The following is a 16,317-nucleotide window of genomic DNA, read 5'->3' on the forward strand; positions in this document are numbered from 1 at the left end:
TTAAGCACCACTGAAAAGAGCCTAGCTGCATATTCTTTTGTGCCCTCCATTCAGATATTAGTACACAAACAGCAGAGATATCCCTGAGCATTCCCATCACCAGACTAAATAGTCCTGGCTCTCAGCTTCTCATGAGACACACTTCAGACCCTGCAACATCATGGTGGGCCTCTGATGGATTTACTAGAGGAGCTCTGTCACAATCAAGCAATAGCCTGTTTCAGGTACAGTGCAGTGCCCTCCTGAAGTTTTTTCTTTCATAACTATTTTAATACTTGTTTTTTATCCAGAAACAGCCAGACTTGACTGCACAAAAAAACACATTAGGAAATTTGAAGTAATTTCTCCACTATGTTAATTGTTGTGGTGGTTGCTGTAAATACACTTAAGAGTGAGAATTTTATTTCTGAGTAAGAGTTGTTTGTTATCCTTGTAAATGGAGTCACACGGCATTTTTGATTGGGCAGTCACTGACTGCACTGAGTGCATGAATGTAATTACTGGTTGCTAACTGACATAGAAATTGCTGATGAGGATCTTGCAAGTGCGGAGATTGTTTTCTTGAGGGCACAAAACAGAGGGAATTGTATTATGCCAGTATTCTGTTAGGTTACAGAAGACTGCCAGTATCTGACAGTATTTGTATTCGTTCTAGCTCATGCAAACTTGTCAAAGAAACTAGAATTAAAGCATGGAAAGTCAAGACTCATATGATTCTGTTCCTACAGGGACAAAGAGAAGAGTGTAAGTCGAAGTTTTGCTCTGCATCACAACACTAAGGATAAAATGACAGAACCAGCAAACTTTTTAAAAATAAATTTAATTTTATCTATTAGAAATATCCCCAATAAGTCCACTTTTCCACAAAGGCTTAGATTTTAAACAGAGTTCACATTTTTTAAAATTAATAAACAGCTAAATAATTTCAATATTAGATTCAGATTCTGTTTAACTGAATAAGAAAGCAAGTCAATGTCAGGTAATCAAGAAGGAATAAAAATGTTTTTATACTGTCAGTTAATTTCTAGATCACTGATATGAGTATAGAACTTAAGAGCCAAACTAAGTGATCAGCACATGATCTTCAATGGTTCTACAGATGCCAGCAGTATTGTAATGACTTTTGCACTGTATTTTAAGGTAAGTCAAGCCAACTGCCATACAAAACAGTTATTAAATGCTATTTACTTTATATGGGTGTGTCCAGTTTCCTGATACACAGAAAAATTCAGCACTGTAAACAAGCCTTCTAATACAATCCACAGAAAAAAAATTGTTCATTTTATGGTTCACACTTTGAAATGCATGATTACTATAGTTTAATTGTGCTCAGGAGAAGCAGGTTTGTACCTGGACCTTTTTGCTTAATTGTTTTTGATTAGGATGCCATTTTCCGGATCATGTAGTTTAGAATGCCTCCGTTGTGGAAGTAAGTAAGCTCCACATCAGTGTCAAATCTCATGATGACATTAAAGGTTTTCCCAGTGTCCAGCTGTTAGGGTCAAAGAAAGTCATTCAAGCAGCAGAACCTTGCACATGTTATTTGACATCATAGTAAAATAAACTACTAGGATAGTTTTGCTATCTTAAAAAATTGTGATAGAAAGCTAAAGGCATCAATACTTCTATGCACACTAGACTACAAGAAGCTGCTTGAGAGGAAAGTGGTTTAAAACAAACCATAACAAACACAGTATGGAGTCTCTTTGCATTTGCTGCTTCATTTATAACTGAGAAATTAATAGTGGACTTTTGAGTCCTTTTTTGTCCAAAATTTGTCCTATTTTGGTCCAAAATTCAGGATGGCTTTCTGTTAATTAAAACAGTTTGAGCATCCTGCTTTTATATCCTGTCACAGTAAATCGTAGAATGGTTTGGGCTGGAAGGGACATTAAGGATCACCTAGTTTGAACCCCCACTGCCATGGGCACGGAACATTCCACTAGAGAAGGTTGCCCAAAGCCTTATCCAACCTGAGCTTGAACCCTTCCACGGAGAAGGAATCCATAGTTTGTCTGGGCAGTAGTTCCAGTGCCTCATCTCAAATTATTCCTTGTATCTAACCTAATTCTACCCTCCTTCAGTTTAACCCCTATTAGAATAACTGTCTTAATCTCCTTCACCATCTCAATTCTTCTCCCTATTTTAAGCAAATCTTACTGCCATATGACACAGCATATGTTTTGAAGAGACAATTAATTTTGAGTAAAATTATAGTGATTCAGAAAATTCAGCTCTTAGGTGTCTCATACCTTAATCTGGACATTCATCTGTGGTTTAAGTTTTTCAGGAATGATAATCGTGTAACGCTCCCGTCCAGTGAGTCCTAAAGTTCCTGCATCCTCTCCAGGTAAATACTGCAGAGGAATCACTCCCATTCCTACTAGGTTGCTTCGATGAATTCTCTCGTAGCTTTCAGCAAGCACAGCCTTGACACCCTAAGAAATGCACAACAGGTTGAGTTATTTCATAGCTCAAAACAGTCTTTCTGTACTCACAAGAAGAAAATTTGTTTTTTTGTGGTCCCCTCCATTTCATTTACCAGCTACTGGTAGAGTCAGCAGGTCTGTCTGACAGCAAACTGTCCAGGATGACTTGACTGTACATTAACTTTCACACGTCTTTAAAAGAAGCCTGACTCAAAAAAGTAACACATTTTCTCAGCAATCCTGCATCTACTTTAACATGTCTTATGCAGAGCACCACTAGTAATTTCCATTAGTCTTCCTAATTCAGTGTTGCCCTCCTATAAGCACCAGCATGCAGTTTAATTAATTTTGAAAATTTTACATGTTAATACATTTAACACAAAAACTCATTGATGGAAGAAAACTGCAAAAACCTAGATGAACTTAAACACCAACTCTCTTGCACATTTTTCTAGTAATGCAAGAAAGCTTCAATCAAAGTTCTTACTGTAAACAGTGTAAGAATGGACAGACAAAGAAAGAGACAGTTATTTCACTGTATGTGGATCTGTATTTGGCTCCCATGGTGAAATCATGCTAAATTTAATTTTCACTGATACTCTTCTCTTACACTTTCTAGTGTACACTTTCTAGTTTCCTTGCTAAGTGAGCTTAAGGATGCTGCTGAAAGCAGACCTATAGTTTATGGGGTTACTGAAAGTGGAAGAAATTGGCCTTTCTAGTGTGGCCTTGTGGACTTCTAGATGAAGATCAGTCAAGCTTTCCAGTTGGAACAAGATCTATTAATATTAAATAGCTTTTGCAACTCTACTGTGTCTCTTGGAAGCAGCTGAGATTTCAAAATATCTCTTGCTACCAAAAGTGAGAATGAGCTACCCAGGATTTGGTCATAAGCTAGTCTTACTGACAAATAAATGCACTGTTAATACTATCCTCCTAGATTACTGAAGCCACTCACCAAGAGGAATGGTCCTTTAGCAGCCCAGTCTCTGGAACTTCCTGCACCATATTCCTTCCCAGCCAGCACAATCAGAGGATGACCAGCCTGCTTGTATCTTTCTGCAGCATCAAACACGTCCAGCTGGAATAAAAATACCAAACGCTTCGTAAACCTTTTGCAAGTGGAATCACAGTTCCAGGGAAAGGAGGAAAAAGTGTTCCCACATAAACAACTGAAGCCCACAACGTCTACCAAGTAGCACTTCAAGGATATTGACCATACAGTACTTTGTGGCTTCTAGTCTGATCTCACACCCAGTGCAAATCTCCACCTTCCACTGATGCTTTTACAGTAGTTACACTCTCCACTGATATGCCTGAAAGCACCACATTGCATAGGTACATGTGACTGCTTACCTGAGTCAGCTCCTGCCCCCTCAATTAGCTTTACGTAAAAGGTACTGAAGTAAATGACCTAAGCTGGTAAGAAGGAAAGCCAGCACTAATCCACTCTGTTGACAGTGAGCCACAGTTTACAGCAGCATGTGTACTTACAATTTCCCCAGAAGGGAAATGGATTGTCTGAGGTCCTTGTTTATCAATAAACTTGTTGACCAAGCGAATGTTTGCAAATGTCCCTCTGGCCATGACAGCATCATTCCCTCTGCGGGAGCCATAAGAATTGAACTCTCGAGGAGTCAAGCTATTAAGGGAAAAGAAGAAACTGTGTTGTTTTTAGACTAAAAGCACTCTGCTCTAAAAAAAGTAATAAACTGGTGTTTCTGAGGTAGGTATGTGTGTAGTTCCCACCCTGGCAGTAGCATCCAATTAGCCAATACTTCTCCTTTGAGATGTTTTGAAGGAAAAATGATTTACAAATAGCAACAGTTTGGTCAGAAAAAGCAGCTTCCATAATATTCTCAACTCTTGCCCTAGAAATCCTAGTATCCAACAGTGATGCAAGGATATAACTCACAGTAGATGCAGCACAATTTTTTTCTTAATAGCTGATGCCTGAAGATCCTCATTGTTCATACTACTATAGCATCTAGAACAACACCAGAGTACTGTGCTAAATATCTAAAAGGCAGCAAGACTCTCTGCTGCAAGAAAAATTTCACTTGCAAACAGAAATATAAGAATAAGGGGACACTCCAGTCTAACGAGAAAACAAAGATTGCACTAGAATGCTACAGAAAATTAGACTGTTTGCACTGGGCTACATCCAAACCACAACCATAACATACAGCATCCGTTTTGTAATGCCACGTAGGACTATTCAGATTTCCAAGTAACTGATAGCAGGGGGTCAGAGAGTCCAGAGCAGTTGGTTTTCAGTATATGATGCTGTTTTAATCCATTCTCTTTCCAAAATTATTAGGTCTAGTGAGTTAGGACTTTTTATATTAGTGCTGTTGCTCAAAACACCACTGAAGTTGTAAGAAGTGCTAAAATCAGAGAATAAAAACATTATATTACCTGTGAAGTCTGAATAGATCAACTTGGTAAGTCCTAGTCTTGCCCTAGGTTGAACCCCAAGTACTACACTGACAGACTGGCCATGGAAAAAGATGAACATTTTACAAGACTCCAATCACAACAGATTTTCCAGTTATTACTGCTGCACTGAAACCTAAACTTCTAGATGTTCTGTAGTGCCTAAGAGCCAAGATATGTGAAATAGTTCTATGTGCTAGAAGAAATTAATATAAACCCCATTTTTGGCACTAAAGAAAATGGTCATTTTGCTTTGATAGGGAGACAAATCTTGATTCCCTTATTTATGAATAAATGTACAGGCTAGTTTTTCAGTAAGTCATCTTCTTCCCCTATTTCCATAAAAAGGTCTTTAACTCTAAAGGGATAACAGATGTACACACTCTAGTCTACTTCTTACATTTAGTGAGAGCTGCTGAAGTAGCAGAAAGAGAAATGCATTTCTTTCTCATTTTATATGTCGTCCAGGCAGTTGTCAGGGTATACAAGTGTATGTGAACAGACAGAAGGTATGTGTGCCTGTAACATGGCATAACACTTATGGTTTGTTTTCTCTTCCCAATGTATGACAAGAACAATAAGCAGTGCTTACCCTCTGCTGGTCAAATAACGGGCTGCAGGACTATTTCTTGCTATGTTACCAGCTGGAGATATGTGGTCAGTTGTCACAGAATCCCCAAAACTCAACAGGACATAAGCGTCTTCTATTGTTTTCGGGGTCTGAAGAGCCAAAGTCTAAGCCATCATAAATACAAACAAAACAATTAATGTATGAAAAATAATACCTTTATCTTTCTCAAAAAAGTGCAAATTGCAAAATAAAGGCTCCCTTTTTATACAGGTTAGGAGAAAGAAAAAATCCAACCCTATTAAAAATCTTTATGTTCTTGAACATACGGTGCCCTGGCTGTCTGCCAGAAGCTCATGCATGAAGAAAGTAGAACAGGCAATACCAGCCAAGGCTTCCTGTGATACATGAATGAAAATCGAGAATTCCTAGACATGTGCATGCATGAAAGACTCCACTTACTTTCAAATGGCACTGAATTAGCAATTCAAACACTGAACTATTTGGTGCAACATACAAGCAGGCAAAACAGTGCATTTAATTTCCTGTTGTTTTTCTTCACTTGCTTTGTGACCATTTAGAAGGATTTCAACTTAAAAGGAAAAGGAGACTTTTCAAGAGCCCTGAAGTGAAAGGAAATTCTTACTATTTTGAGATTCACTCACACCTTTGTATTAAAATGAACACAATAGTACAATTCTAACATTTAATTGTGTTCATTTAAGAACACTTAAGAACCAAGTGTAACATTTAAGAACCAAGGCCTCAATAGGCTTTTATGAATCCTCTCAGGTCCCTTGAAGTGGCTTTCCTTCTCCTTCAATATGAATCAAGATCACTGCACACTTTGGCCTGATTCAAAGGGAAAGCATGTACGTACCAGACCATCAAAGAAAGGAGGAGACTTGATATAAGTAGACTTGGGATTCCAAGTATACAGCTTATCTGAAGGAGCATCTAAGGCATTCCAAGCTTTATTTACTGTCTGAAAAACATAAAAATCCTTTCATTGATTTCTAAGTTTTCAGAAGCAACATAATTACTTCAGAATCCAGGTAAAATTACAAATTAGACTTTAGCAAAAGCCTTAAGTATTTCTTAGAGCACTTTGGAAAATGCACATAACTATCTACATTACTTTTGGGTGTGTTTTTTAAATTATTCTATCTATTAAAAGACTTAGGAAAATCCTAATTTCATTACAAAAGAAGAGACATTCATCCTATTTTTTGAGAATAACCTGTATTATGTACACAGGTAACACTTTATAATTGTCTACTATATTTTTAAGTAATCTTAAGAAGCTTCCCTAACATAAAAACCGTAAGAATATTTTGTTTCAAAACTCGAGAAGGATTTGCAGGAAGACATTACCAAGTACAAGTCTTTCTTCTGGTATCAATCCTATTAGTTAATGCAAAGGTATTTTATGTCAGCTGAAAAAAATCAAACATCTGTGAAGCTGGAATATTCCACCTTCTAGTATCAGCTCGGGATGGTTGTCGAAAACACATTATCTACACGTTACATTAAAAATATCGTAAGGAACAATTTTCAAAACATGACTGTGTGAAAGAATGAATTAATTATCCAGAAGATTAAAAAAAAAAACAAACTCATCCGAATATCTATCACAACAAGAGCAAAACCTAGAGATGAAAAAAATTAATTTCATTATCTTTAGAATAGCATAGTACATCAATCAAACTACTGCCAAGAGGATTCATTCACCTCTATTTTTTCGTAGACCTCCTTGAACATCCCAGGAATAACAAATTGACGCTCAACAGCCTGAATCTCATTTCTTGTTGGCCAGATATCTTTCAGGAAAATCTTCTTCCCTGAAGCATTTATTCCTGTATAAAATGGTATTGTCAATTTTGTTGCATAATTTTTTCATTAAGAAGAAAGAAAAGTTTACCACTGTGTTCTCTGGCTATGTGTTCCTTGTAACACTCACAAGACACACTTTCTTTCACTTGCAAGGGTCTGACAGAAAACTGAGTCACAAACTTGGTAATACCTGTACATAACCCTTCTTTTGTGACTTCCAATGGCCTTCCAGAATAATTTATAGAATCATTTATGCTGGAACAGATTTTTGAAGGTCCTTGAAGGTCTTTGAAAATCTACTAACTCAAGTTGGCTCTTGAAAGACTATCAACCAGATATAGCCAAAAATATGACCAAAAATATGGAATTAGGGGGAAGCCAAGTGTGAGCATTATTCTTACTCCATTATCTCTGACTCTTAACAATTTCATAATTTGTTTCCCAGCGAAGAAGTACTAGAGAAGTACTTTAAAGCACTTCTCTAGGCCAAATGTTTCTGAAGTGCTTAATTCCAAACCGTGTAGTTCATAAGCCATGAAAAGAAGCATCCCAACACTGTCTTACCTAAAGGCTCTTTCTCAAAGTCGATCCGGATGGTCCCTGCAATTGCATAGGCTATCACCAGCGGCGGGGAGGCCAGGTAATTAGCACGGGTGTTGGGATGGACACGCCCTTCAAAATTCCTATTGCCAGACAACACACCCACTGCCACAAGGTCTCCCTGTAAGATGGAGTTTGAGACAAAGATAGGTCAGGTGCTTGCAGAATCCACACACACAGCAAGTCTGCAGACCCTCACTGCACTGCAACAATGACCAGTCACAGAACTGTCTCCTGAACAATCCCAAAACACTTCCCACAGAAAAGAATATAGACTGAATTTACTTTGTACAGAGCTGAAGAGTGAACACACAGTATAAAAACAGCTCAGAACAGCACACAGCAGAGAACAGCTTACATAATGAACTGCACAGGAAAAACTGCATACCTGTGTAATGGCCTCAACAACAGACTCTGGTAGGGGTCCACTATTGCCAATACATGTCATACAGCCATAACCCACCACATCAAACCTATACAAAGTATAAAAATAATGGTGAACAAAAAGCTACCTTGGATTAAGACATTTAACCACTCAGCAGATGGCAATTGTTACTTTCAGGAGAAATACTGTTTTAACAAATGAAATGCTGTGGAGAACAGCATTTTTAAAATGCTCTATTTTTACCACTGCAGTGACTGTCCATGCACACAGAATGGGAAATGTGTTACCTAGCAAGAGGAACAGCAATGTAGTGTCATTTATACTGTTTCAAAACAATTAGTCTTGAAAATAACCCATTGTCCTGCTTAAGAACATAAGTCTTCAAGAAATTACAGAAGGCCTTCATCATTGGTACAAAGCTAGCCAGCACAACAGCAATGTGTTCACTCATGCAGGATCATACCATAAGGTACCTGCGATATCTTTTAAGCTGTACAGAGAAATAGTTATTCTATTGCATCACTTATTGACAAAGCTTTTAGTTAAGCAGCCATAGGACAACAGTAAGAGAAGCACTCCTACCCTAGTTGAGAAAGGTAACGCATAACTCCACTCTCCCTCAGATAGTAAGTGACAACCCCACTTCCTGGGGACAGGCTAGTTTTAATGTATGGCTTCACTGTCAAACCAGCTTCAACAGCTTTCTTAGCAAGCAATCCTGAAAAATACAGAGGATAGTTGCAGATTTTCCTGGAAGTGAGACTGTTTGGTGGATAAGCATGTTAAGAGAAATACCATTAAATAACTGGGAACAGAAAAGGCACTAACAACGAAATGGTACAGCAAACCAACAGCACTAATTCTGTGACAACCAGCTAGAGGACAAGTGCTCTGTTGAACTGTACATCCAGCCTGCAATTTCTGTTCCACTAGAAAATTGACAGAAGTTGCATTCCATGAGATGCACTCATAAGATGCATAGTGCACAGGATATATAGCAGTAGTTTGAAACAACTGCTCATATTCTGGATTTTTTTATCTTGGTTACTTAATTGGGAACACTGTATGTTTATTTACTTTCATTTGAAACCTCATCTTGAAAGCCAAACTATTGTGTTTCTTGTGGGTATCTCAGAGGTTCTCAACACTGCTGTTTACCAACAGTTATCAGAGACTGACCAAATTACTTTTTCCTTCCTTGTTACGGTCAAAACATAAATGCTGCTGTACAGAAAGGCAGCAAAGGTGAGAGTAGCCACTAAATCTGAGCACATACACCAAATCCTTAGGACTACATTCTTGAGGGTGCTGTGCATTACACAGTAGTGAATGCACTCAAAGTGCATTCAGTATCCCTATTGCTTCAGAGAAGGTTAAAAATGAATGTCATTAGTCTGAGAGCCAAAACTAGAGAAAACTATTCTCAACAGGCACAACTGAGGGATACATCCACCTAGAACTGAGGGAATAGACAAGGCAAACAGAGTCTGCCTGGAGAAAACTTACTTCTTGATCCTTGGAAGAAAAAAATACAGATATATTTCTGTGATAATGCAGAATGGGCCTGAGGAAAGAGGTATGCTGTTAAAGGCAAGTGGACTGGTTCACCTTGTTCAATTTTTGAACTCAATTCAATTCCTCTCAAAATGGTAAGAAAACGAGCAGGTCTCTTCTCTGCTTCTCCTTTGCCCCACGTCTTAGTTTATGATGGACTTCGAACCTGTTGCTAGAGTTTAAAAGACCTTTGGCCTGGGAGGTGGTGAGCTGCTGATAGATATGTAAAGTATGCAAAAATAGATGCTAGTCTAAAAACAAGTGATAAATATCACATCAAAAAGCCAAACACAAAGTGATTGTTGACAGAGAATGTTGACAGCCCAAAAGCTTCCTAGCACCACACAGGAACAAGAAGAAATTATATTACTTTAACCAGGAAGTAATCTGCTCTGGTGAAGGGCCTTTGTACTGCCCAGTGCACATCCCTTCTGACCTTTGTAGGAATAAAATCTGCACCACATGAACAGTCTGACAGACTAGTAAGCCTCTATACAGCAATTATCATACAGTGACAGATACCATCTATGTGAATGTTTGCGGAGAAGAGAAAGAAATATGCAAACATGTAGCCAAGCACCTGGAAAACTGGGCCAAACTTGTCCAGTATAGACTGAACCCTTTGAACTGACATTCATCATTCCTACTTTGTTGCCAGAAGCACACATTAGGAATGACAAATTTTCTGCCTGGACTAATTATATTAAAAATGAACAATCTCCTGACCTGAAATTTTATACAACCAAGTCAGACTGTTCTGTAGTGGCTTCCTTTGGATGCAGTTAAGATATAAATGAAAAGGCTCTGAAAGCTGGCAATCCCTGAGAATACAATTTGCTTCCTCAACTCACACCTACCATGCCTCCGGACTCTTGTAATAACTTTAGAGGACAACCTCTAGCTAAATGTGTGTTTTTCACTCTGCTGACAGATCAGAGCACCTTCAGACTTGCACCAAAAGACCATTCTTCACTGTTCCTCTTCTGGCTCTGACTTTCAACAGCCTCTTCTTATCTCTATGTATCAGCTTCTGTGCATTTGAAAAAGTGCCAAAAGTGTTGCTTAATTAAGTTCCAGCTTGCCTTGTAGAAAAGACAGTGCAGGAAGAATACATTTTTGTCAACCTACATTTCTAGCTACCACTTCCACAAGTCCTTTGCTAGTCTTAGAAACTAAGCTCAGTTTTAACACTCCAAATGACAAAACCAGCACTGTACACCTTGAATTACATCAGTGTTGCTGTTGTCTTTAGGACACGCATTCAGAGCCATAGAGAAACTACTGCACATTAAGCAAATCAGCTTACCTGCACCCAACATAACTGAGGGATTACTGGTGTTTGTACAGCTTGTAATGGCAGCAATCACCACTGAGCCGTGAGCAAGCTCGAAGTCATGGCCCTCAAAATTAAATTTGACTACGCTGTTGTGTCGGTCTGGTGCAATTTGGAATCCCTTGAATCCTTGCTGTAGGAGGAGAAAGTAAGAATCAAAAGGACTGGTTAACATAAACATTTTAACTGAACATTAGTATGGGCTGTTTTTTCACCAGTAAGAAGCAACTGTTAGTCACATCCATGCTTGTGCTTTTAGGTCTGATGGTGAAGGCTTGCATCTCTGGTCAACCAAAATGATGGATAATTTTTTTTTTCCTGGAGTTTCTCCTCTTCTCTGTTTACTGGTAAAACAGGCAGTCTTTGCAGCGAAACATATTTGTATTGTCTTCCTGCATGGATATATCCTTCTTTGGATTTCTCAGATGCTTCTTACTCCTGGATGTTACAGATTCCTGATCACACACAATCTTAGCACACAATCTAGTCCTGAGATTTTAGCATAAAATTTTTAAGCCAGGATTATCAAACAGCTTGAATATATACCAGGAGCTGATTTGAGAGGCAAAGGTCTGATAGTCGAAAAAAAACAAAGAGCAAGTAGGCACTGTTCATGCCATGAAAAATTACATTTAGAGACCTGAAAGCGTAAAATCACCTAATGGAGTTTGGAAAATGTAACAAACCAAGTATTATTGGGAACTGTTGTAGTTTAGGTTTCTTTTACATCACTGGAGTTCTGTAATGCCTTTAACAAGGATGGTTACTGTATCAGGTATTCAAACTGATTTAGAAAACTTAAGTATCCAGGAATGTTCATTCAAATATAAATCTAGCTCCTCTTTCAATGACCACTTTTGACAGGATGATGCGGAATGCAGTAATTGTTTTCTGTCTTTACGACCAGCATCAAAGAGTCACATACAGTTCTGTTCTGCTGAACAGATTCAATACTTAGTGCAAAATTACATTGTGGATTTAGGGCATAAGCTACTTGGAATGCTTGGAGAGCTGAAGAGCTGGGTAGTTATCTCAGAACTCAGTGCAGTAGGTATGTTGTCCCGTCTATTAACAACCCCCCATCGTGGCAGAGTTCAGAAATCTCTAGTCTATGTCAAAACCCTGTTAGACCTAAGATCAGAAAGAAATACTACTCCAACAGGACATGAACACTTTCATGAAAGAGAAGCAACATCACAATTTTAAACTACCTGTTGCTTCTGTCACCTTTGAAATGGCAGTCAAATATCCTTATTTATTTTTGAGTAGGCAAACAAACAACACACAACCCCAGAACATAGTTCCTGAACACCAGACAGCTTTTAGAAGTATGAATTAGTTTGTTTGCCCAAATGTTCCTAGTACCTACCTTAGCTCCCAGACAAGTCTCAAAGTCCTTCTTCATATCTGACACAGCAACTTTGTCCTGAGGTCTCTTTGGTCCACTGCAGCAAGGCACAACAGTATGGAGATCCAACTCAACAACCTGTTAAAGTAAGATAAACAGAGAGTGGTTGGGCACTGCCTGAAAAGTTGAAGCCAGGTAAGCCACAGGTATGCTTACCTCTGCTGTTGAATCAATGCTGTGTCTGCACATCTTTATTTGCAGAATTTATTGAAGACTAACGAGAATGGGAAAATCAGAAGAAAAGGAACATTTCTAATTTTAGACGCTGCCAGCTCACAGGTACTATCAGTACACAGTACTATCAAAAGTACTAAAGTTACTGAAAAACCCAATGTAACTAAAGCATCTAAGCATTATAGATTATTTTTTAATTTGTCTTTTCACATGCTAGAAGCAGGTTAAAAAATGATGTGAAGAAATACTGGTACTGGTATAAAACAAAGCAGACTATTGTTCTGGTATTATTTATCTATTCCTCACCCATTTTCCAACTTTGTTTTCACAATGTGCTACATCCTTCCAAATCTACAAAGATTTTTGAATAATCATGCAGACGCAAACACAAGTTACAAGATAAGATTTTATACTGGGGAAAACCAGGAATATTCTTGAGTTTCCTGGACACAGAGTAAGATCTTAATATTCTTGCACAGAAAATTACTTGTGTGCTCTGTGGTTACCCACACAGGGCTTCTAAGGGTCCTGATTCACACAGTAAAATAACTGGCTGAACAGAAAAAAAAACCTGCAAACCGGGCTTACACACACAATATCCACATTATCTCCATAGCTACACTTCAGAGTATCCTTCAGTCCGGAAGGACTTCTCAAAGCTCCATCGAACAAACTAAAGAATCTGCACCAGCTAGAGGTCATTTGAGAGCCAGTCTATACCTACATCCAAGTTTTCACACCTGAAGAGCCAGCTGACTCATTCCACTGAGCCTTAAAATAAGACAGCTGTGCAGACCAAAGCAAAGGACAAGGAATCCCTTGACTATTTCATAGTTTATGTGAAAAACAGACAATCATAACAATAGAACAGGACAGGGCACAAAGCAAGGAGCCAGAAAACAGAGTAGTTTCTAACCTGTGTGAAGTCTGGATCCTGAGAAGAGTTCTTGAAATCTCTTAGTATTCCCACAGCCTCAAGATACCTTTTTGTGCGCATAACCTTCTCTTTTTCACGGCCTAAAATGAAAGCCAGATACAGCAAAACCAAAATGGAAGGGAAACAGAGGAACCACCATCTGACAGAACAAAAAAAGTGCATAACAGACATGCTGTCAATAGCACTACAAGACTCTTTCAAGACTAATATTAGAGATCCGCTAAAAACAAACCAATTGAGCAAACTTAGTGGCTTTTGCAAAACAAAATTTTAGCTTCCTATTTCTGTCACCTGGGCAATCTAGGTTCAGATTTTTGGCAGGCTGCCAAAATTCCAACACTCAGCTCTTCCTAAACATGCATCCTAAGTGCAAAAACTAGTCTTAATAAGTAAATACCAATAAAAAAATGAACTGAAGCTCAAAACTTCACTTGATTCAATCCCACTACTAATGTCATATAGACCTGGCATCCTTTCAATCACCCCTTCTTATATGTGGTCTCTTCTTATACTCACCAGTTTGTATCAGGTACCCAATGCTAATATCATCCACCGGAAAATAGGCAGCTGTTGCTCCATACTCTGGACACATATTGGCAATGGTGGCTCGGTCAGCAATTGACAACTGGGCAACACCAGGACCAAAAAACTCCACAAATTTACCCACAACTCCAACTTGGCGAAGATGCTGTTATAAAAATACAGTGCCTGTGTCATTGTTATGTGTCAAATGACATGAGCATGTCTCTTATGAAGTCCAGCCTTTGATTCAGAGAAATCTCTTGTGAAGTTTTCTACAGCCATTTGAAACCAGGAAGCTTTTGCTAAACTAAATCATGAAGATGAGGACAGAGAGAGGTAAAGTTTCAATAATAAGGTACAACATAGGACTGTATTTCTTCTAAAACTTGCTCTTCCTTTCATTTAAACTAGACTGTCTTACAATTGCATTTTTCTCAACATGATGTTCTAAGAGGAAGACAACTGTGTGGGGAGCCTTCACACAGTAAACCCAGGAAGATGGAAAAATAGGGAGAACCAACTGCACAAGTACATGAATCAAACTGAACACACATAACATTTGAATAAAACGATGAAAAAATGTTGGCTTTCCCCATTTGAAGGTCTCTCTGTAGACAGCACTCCATGATGAACTTCTCTACCAGATTTCTGACTTCCAACAACACTGATGCTGACCCAGTAATACTCTTAATTCAGTGACAATGTACAGAGTCAGTAAACATATTATAAATATATTACAAGAGTCAAACACCTGCACATGGAAGAAATAAGACTGCAATGCTTACTGTCTGGTTTCCAGATTTTATATTGTCTTATTTTAAGTAGTGACCTCAAAAAACAAGTCATCATGGTTTTTTTGAGGCAGAGGAAAAAGCACTGTTGCTCCAAAACATTACTGAATTCCAAAATATCCCAACATATATTTTGTGTGGCTTCTGGGAGACAGATTTGCCTAGAAAATTTTCCTTAATGAGCTGAATCCAATCCACAGACAGCGATAAAGCTTTTTAAAAATTAAAAATTACTACCTGGAAGCATACATAGGGCTCTTAAACATTCTGTACAATGGCTCTGTCCTACAGAATGTGTTTATCTCTCAGCAATAATGGAAAAATATCAAATCCTGGTAATTTACCTTGGTAATGGTGAGCACAATGTCAGTGGATGTTATCAGTGGCTGAGGGTTTCCTACCAGCTTATAGCCAACCACCTCAGGAAGCACCATGCTGATCGGCTGTCCCAACATCACTGCTTCTGCTTCAATGCCACCCACACCTGCACACAACAGGAGGATACAATGTGACTATTCAGAAAGATACTAACATGTCAGAGACAAACTCGTGAAGTCAATTGCCTGATGAGAACTCTATTTAAGGTGTGAAAGCGTAGAGAAAGCAGACAGTCTGAGTCTTCTGTTAAGAGGCATTCCTCATCTTGCTGCTGTTCCTGCAAGGTTGGGTTTTTTAATTTCATTTTGTTTCATATTTTCTTCTTGTTCCTAAGCCACTAGATGGGATATTAGGCGAATCTAAGCAACTTACTCTAAGGATGCTTGGCTTTTACAATAACAGATGTAAAAGTTTTATTTAATATCTTAAACATGTAACACAACAAACCAAGAACCACTGACATGGCACTGAACATGTGCTGTGAGTGAAACATATGCAGACCATGACTGTTGGTCACCAAACAAAAAATTAGAAATTATTTTGAAAGAAAAAAAATGTTATTAAAGAATGCTAACATAAAAGGTACTTGTTAAGACAGAAATATCTTCCCTTATGTCCACTATGTTCCAACAGGGTTTGGGAATGCGTAGGTGGGAACCGTTGCATAAGCACACCTTCACTATCAGAATTCTAGCTAGAACTTAATATTGCTAATTTATTAAGGTAACACATCAAGACGTCATAGTCATATGCAATCTAACAAAGCCATTACATTTATCATCTAGCAACTTAGCATTAAGCAGCCAAACCATTAAGCAGTTTTATAACTTTCTGCCTGTAGAAAGTCACTCGTATATTTATATTTTTCTCTGAAATCTCCTACCTTTTGTTTAGCTTAATGAATACTAAGCTAGAAAAAACTGCCTGAAATAACTGCTTATGAATGCCAAATCACTATTCCAATTCTTT

General features: G+C 38.2%; 1 protein-coding gene across 2 annotated transcripts in view; it reads right to left on the reverse strand.

The window, feature by feature from the left end:
- Window positions 1–801: 801 nt before the first annotated feature.
- Window positions 802–16,317, reverse strand: part of ACO1 (aconitase 1) — a 36,337-nt gene continuing 20,821 nt past the window's right edge. For both annotated transcript variants that reach the window (XM_054002705.1, XM_054002706.1), the window contains exons 7-21: window positions 15,315–15,454; window positions 14,174–14,345; window positions 13,637–13,737; window positions 12,508–12,624; window positions 11,112–11,271; window positions 8,834–8,969; window positions 8,255–8,339; window positions 7,831–7,987; window positions 7,165–7,289; window positions 6,314–6,418; window positions 5,458–5,600; window positions 3,924–4,071; window positions 3,388–3,510; window positions 2,253–2,438; window positions 802–1,492 (exon numbers count right to left, since the gene is read on the reverse strand). In XM_054002705.1, coding sequence (XP_053858680.1) covers window positions 1,379–1,492; window positions 2,253–2,438; window positions 3,388–3,510; window positions 3,924–4,071; window positions 5,458–5,600; window positions 6,314–6,418; window positions 7,165–7,289; window positions 7,831–7,987; window positions 8,255–8,339; window positions 8,834–8,969; window positions 11,112–11,271; window positions 12,508–12,624; window positions 13,637–13,737; window positions 14,174–14,345; window positions 15,315–15,454 — 2,012 coding nt within the window. In that variant the 3' untranslated portion in view covers window positions 802–1,378. The remainder of the gene's footprint in view (window positions 1,493–2,252; window positions 2,439–3,387; window positions 3,511–3,923; window positions 4,072–5,457; window positions 5,601–6,313; window positions 6,419–7,164; window positions 7,290–7,830; window positions 7,988–8,254; window positions 8,340–8,833; window positions 8,970–11,111; window positions 11,272–12,507; window positions 12,625–13,636; window positions 13,738–14,173; window positions 14,346–15,314; window positions 15,455–16,317) is intronic.

The sequence above is a fragment of the Vidua macroura genome, chromosome Z, assembly GCF_024509145.1.
Source record: "Vidua macroura isolate BioBank_ID:100142 chromosome Z, ASM2450914v1, whole genome shotgun sequence".
NCBI lineage: Eukaryota > Metazoa > Chordata > Aves > Passeriformes > Viduidae > Vidua > Vidua macroura.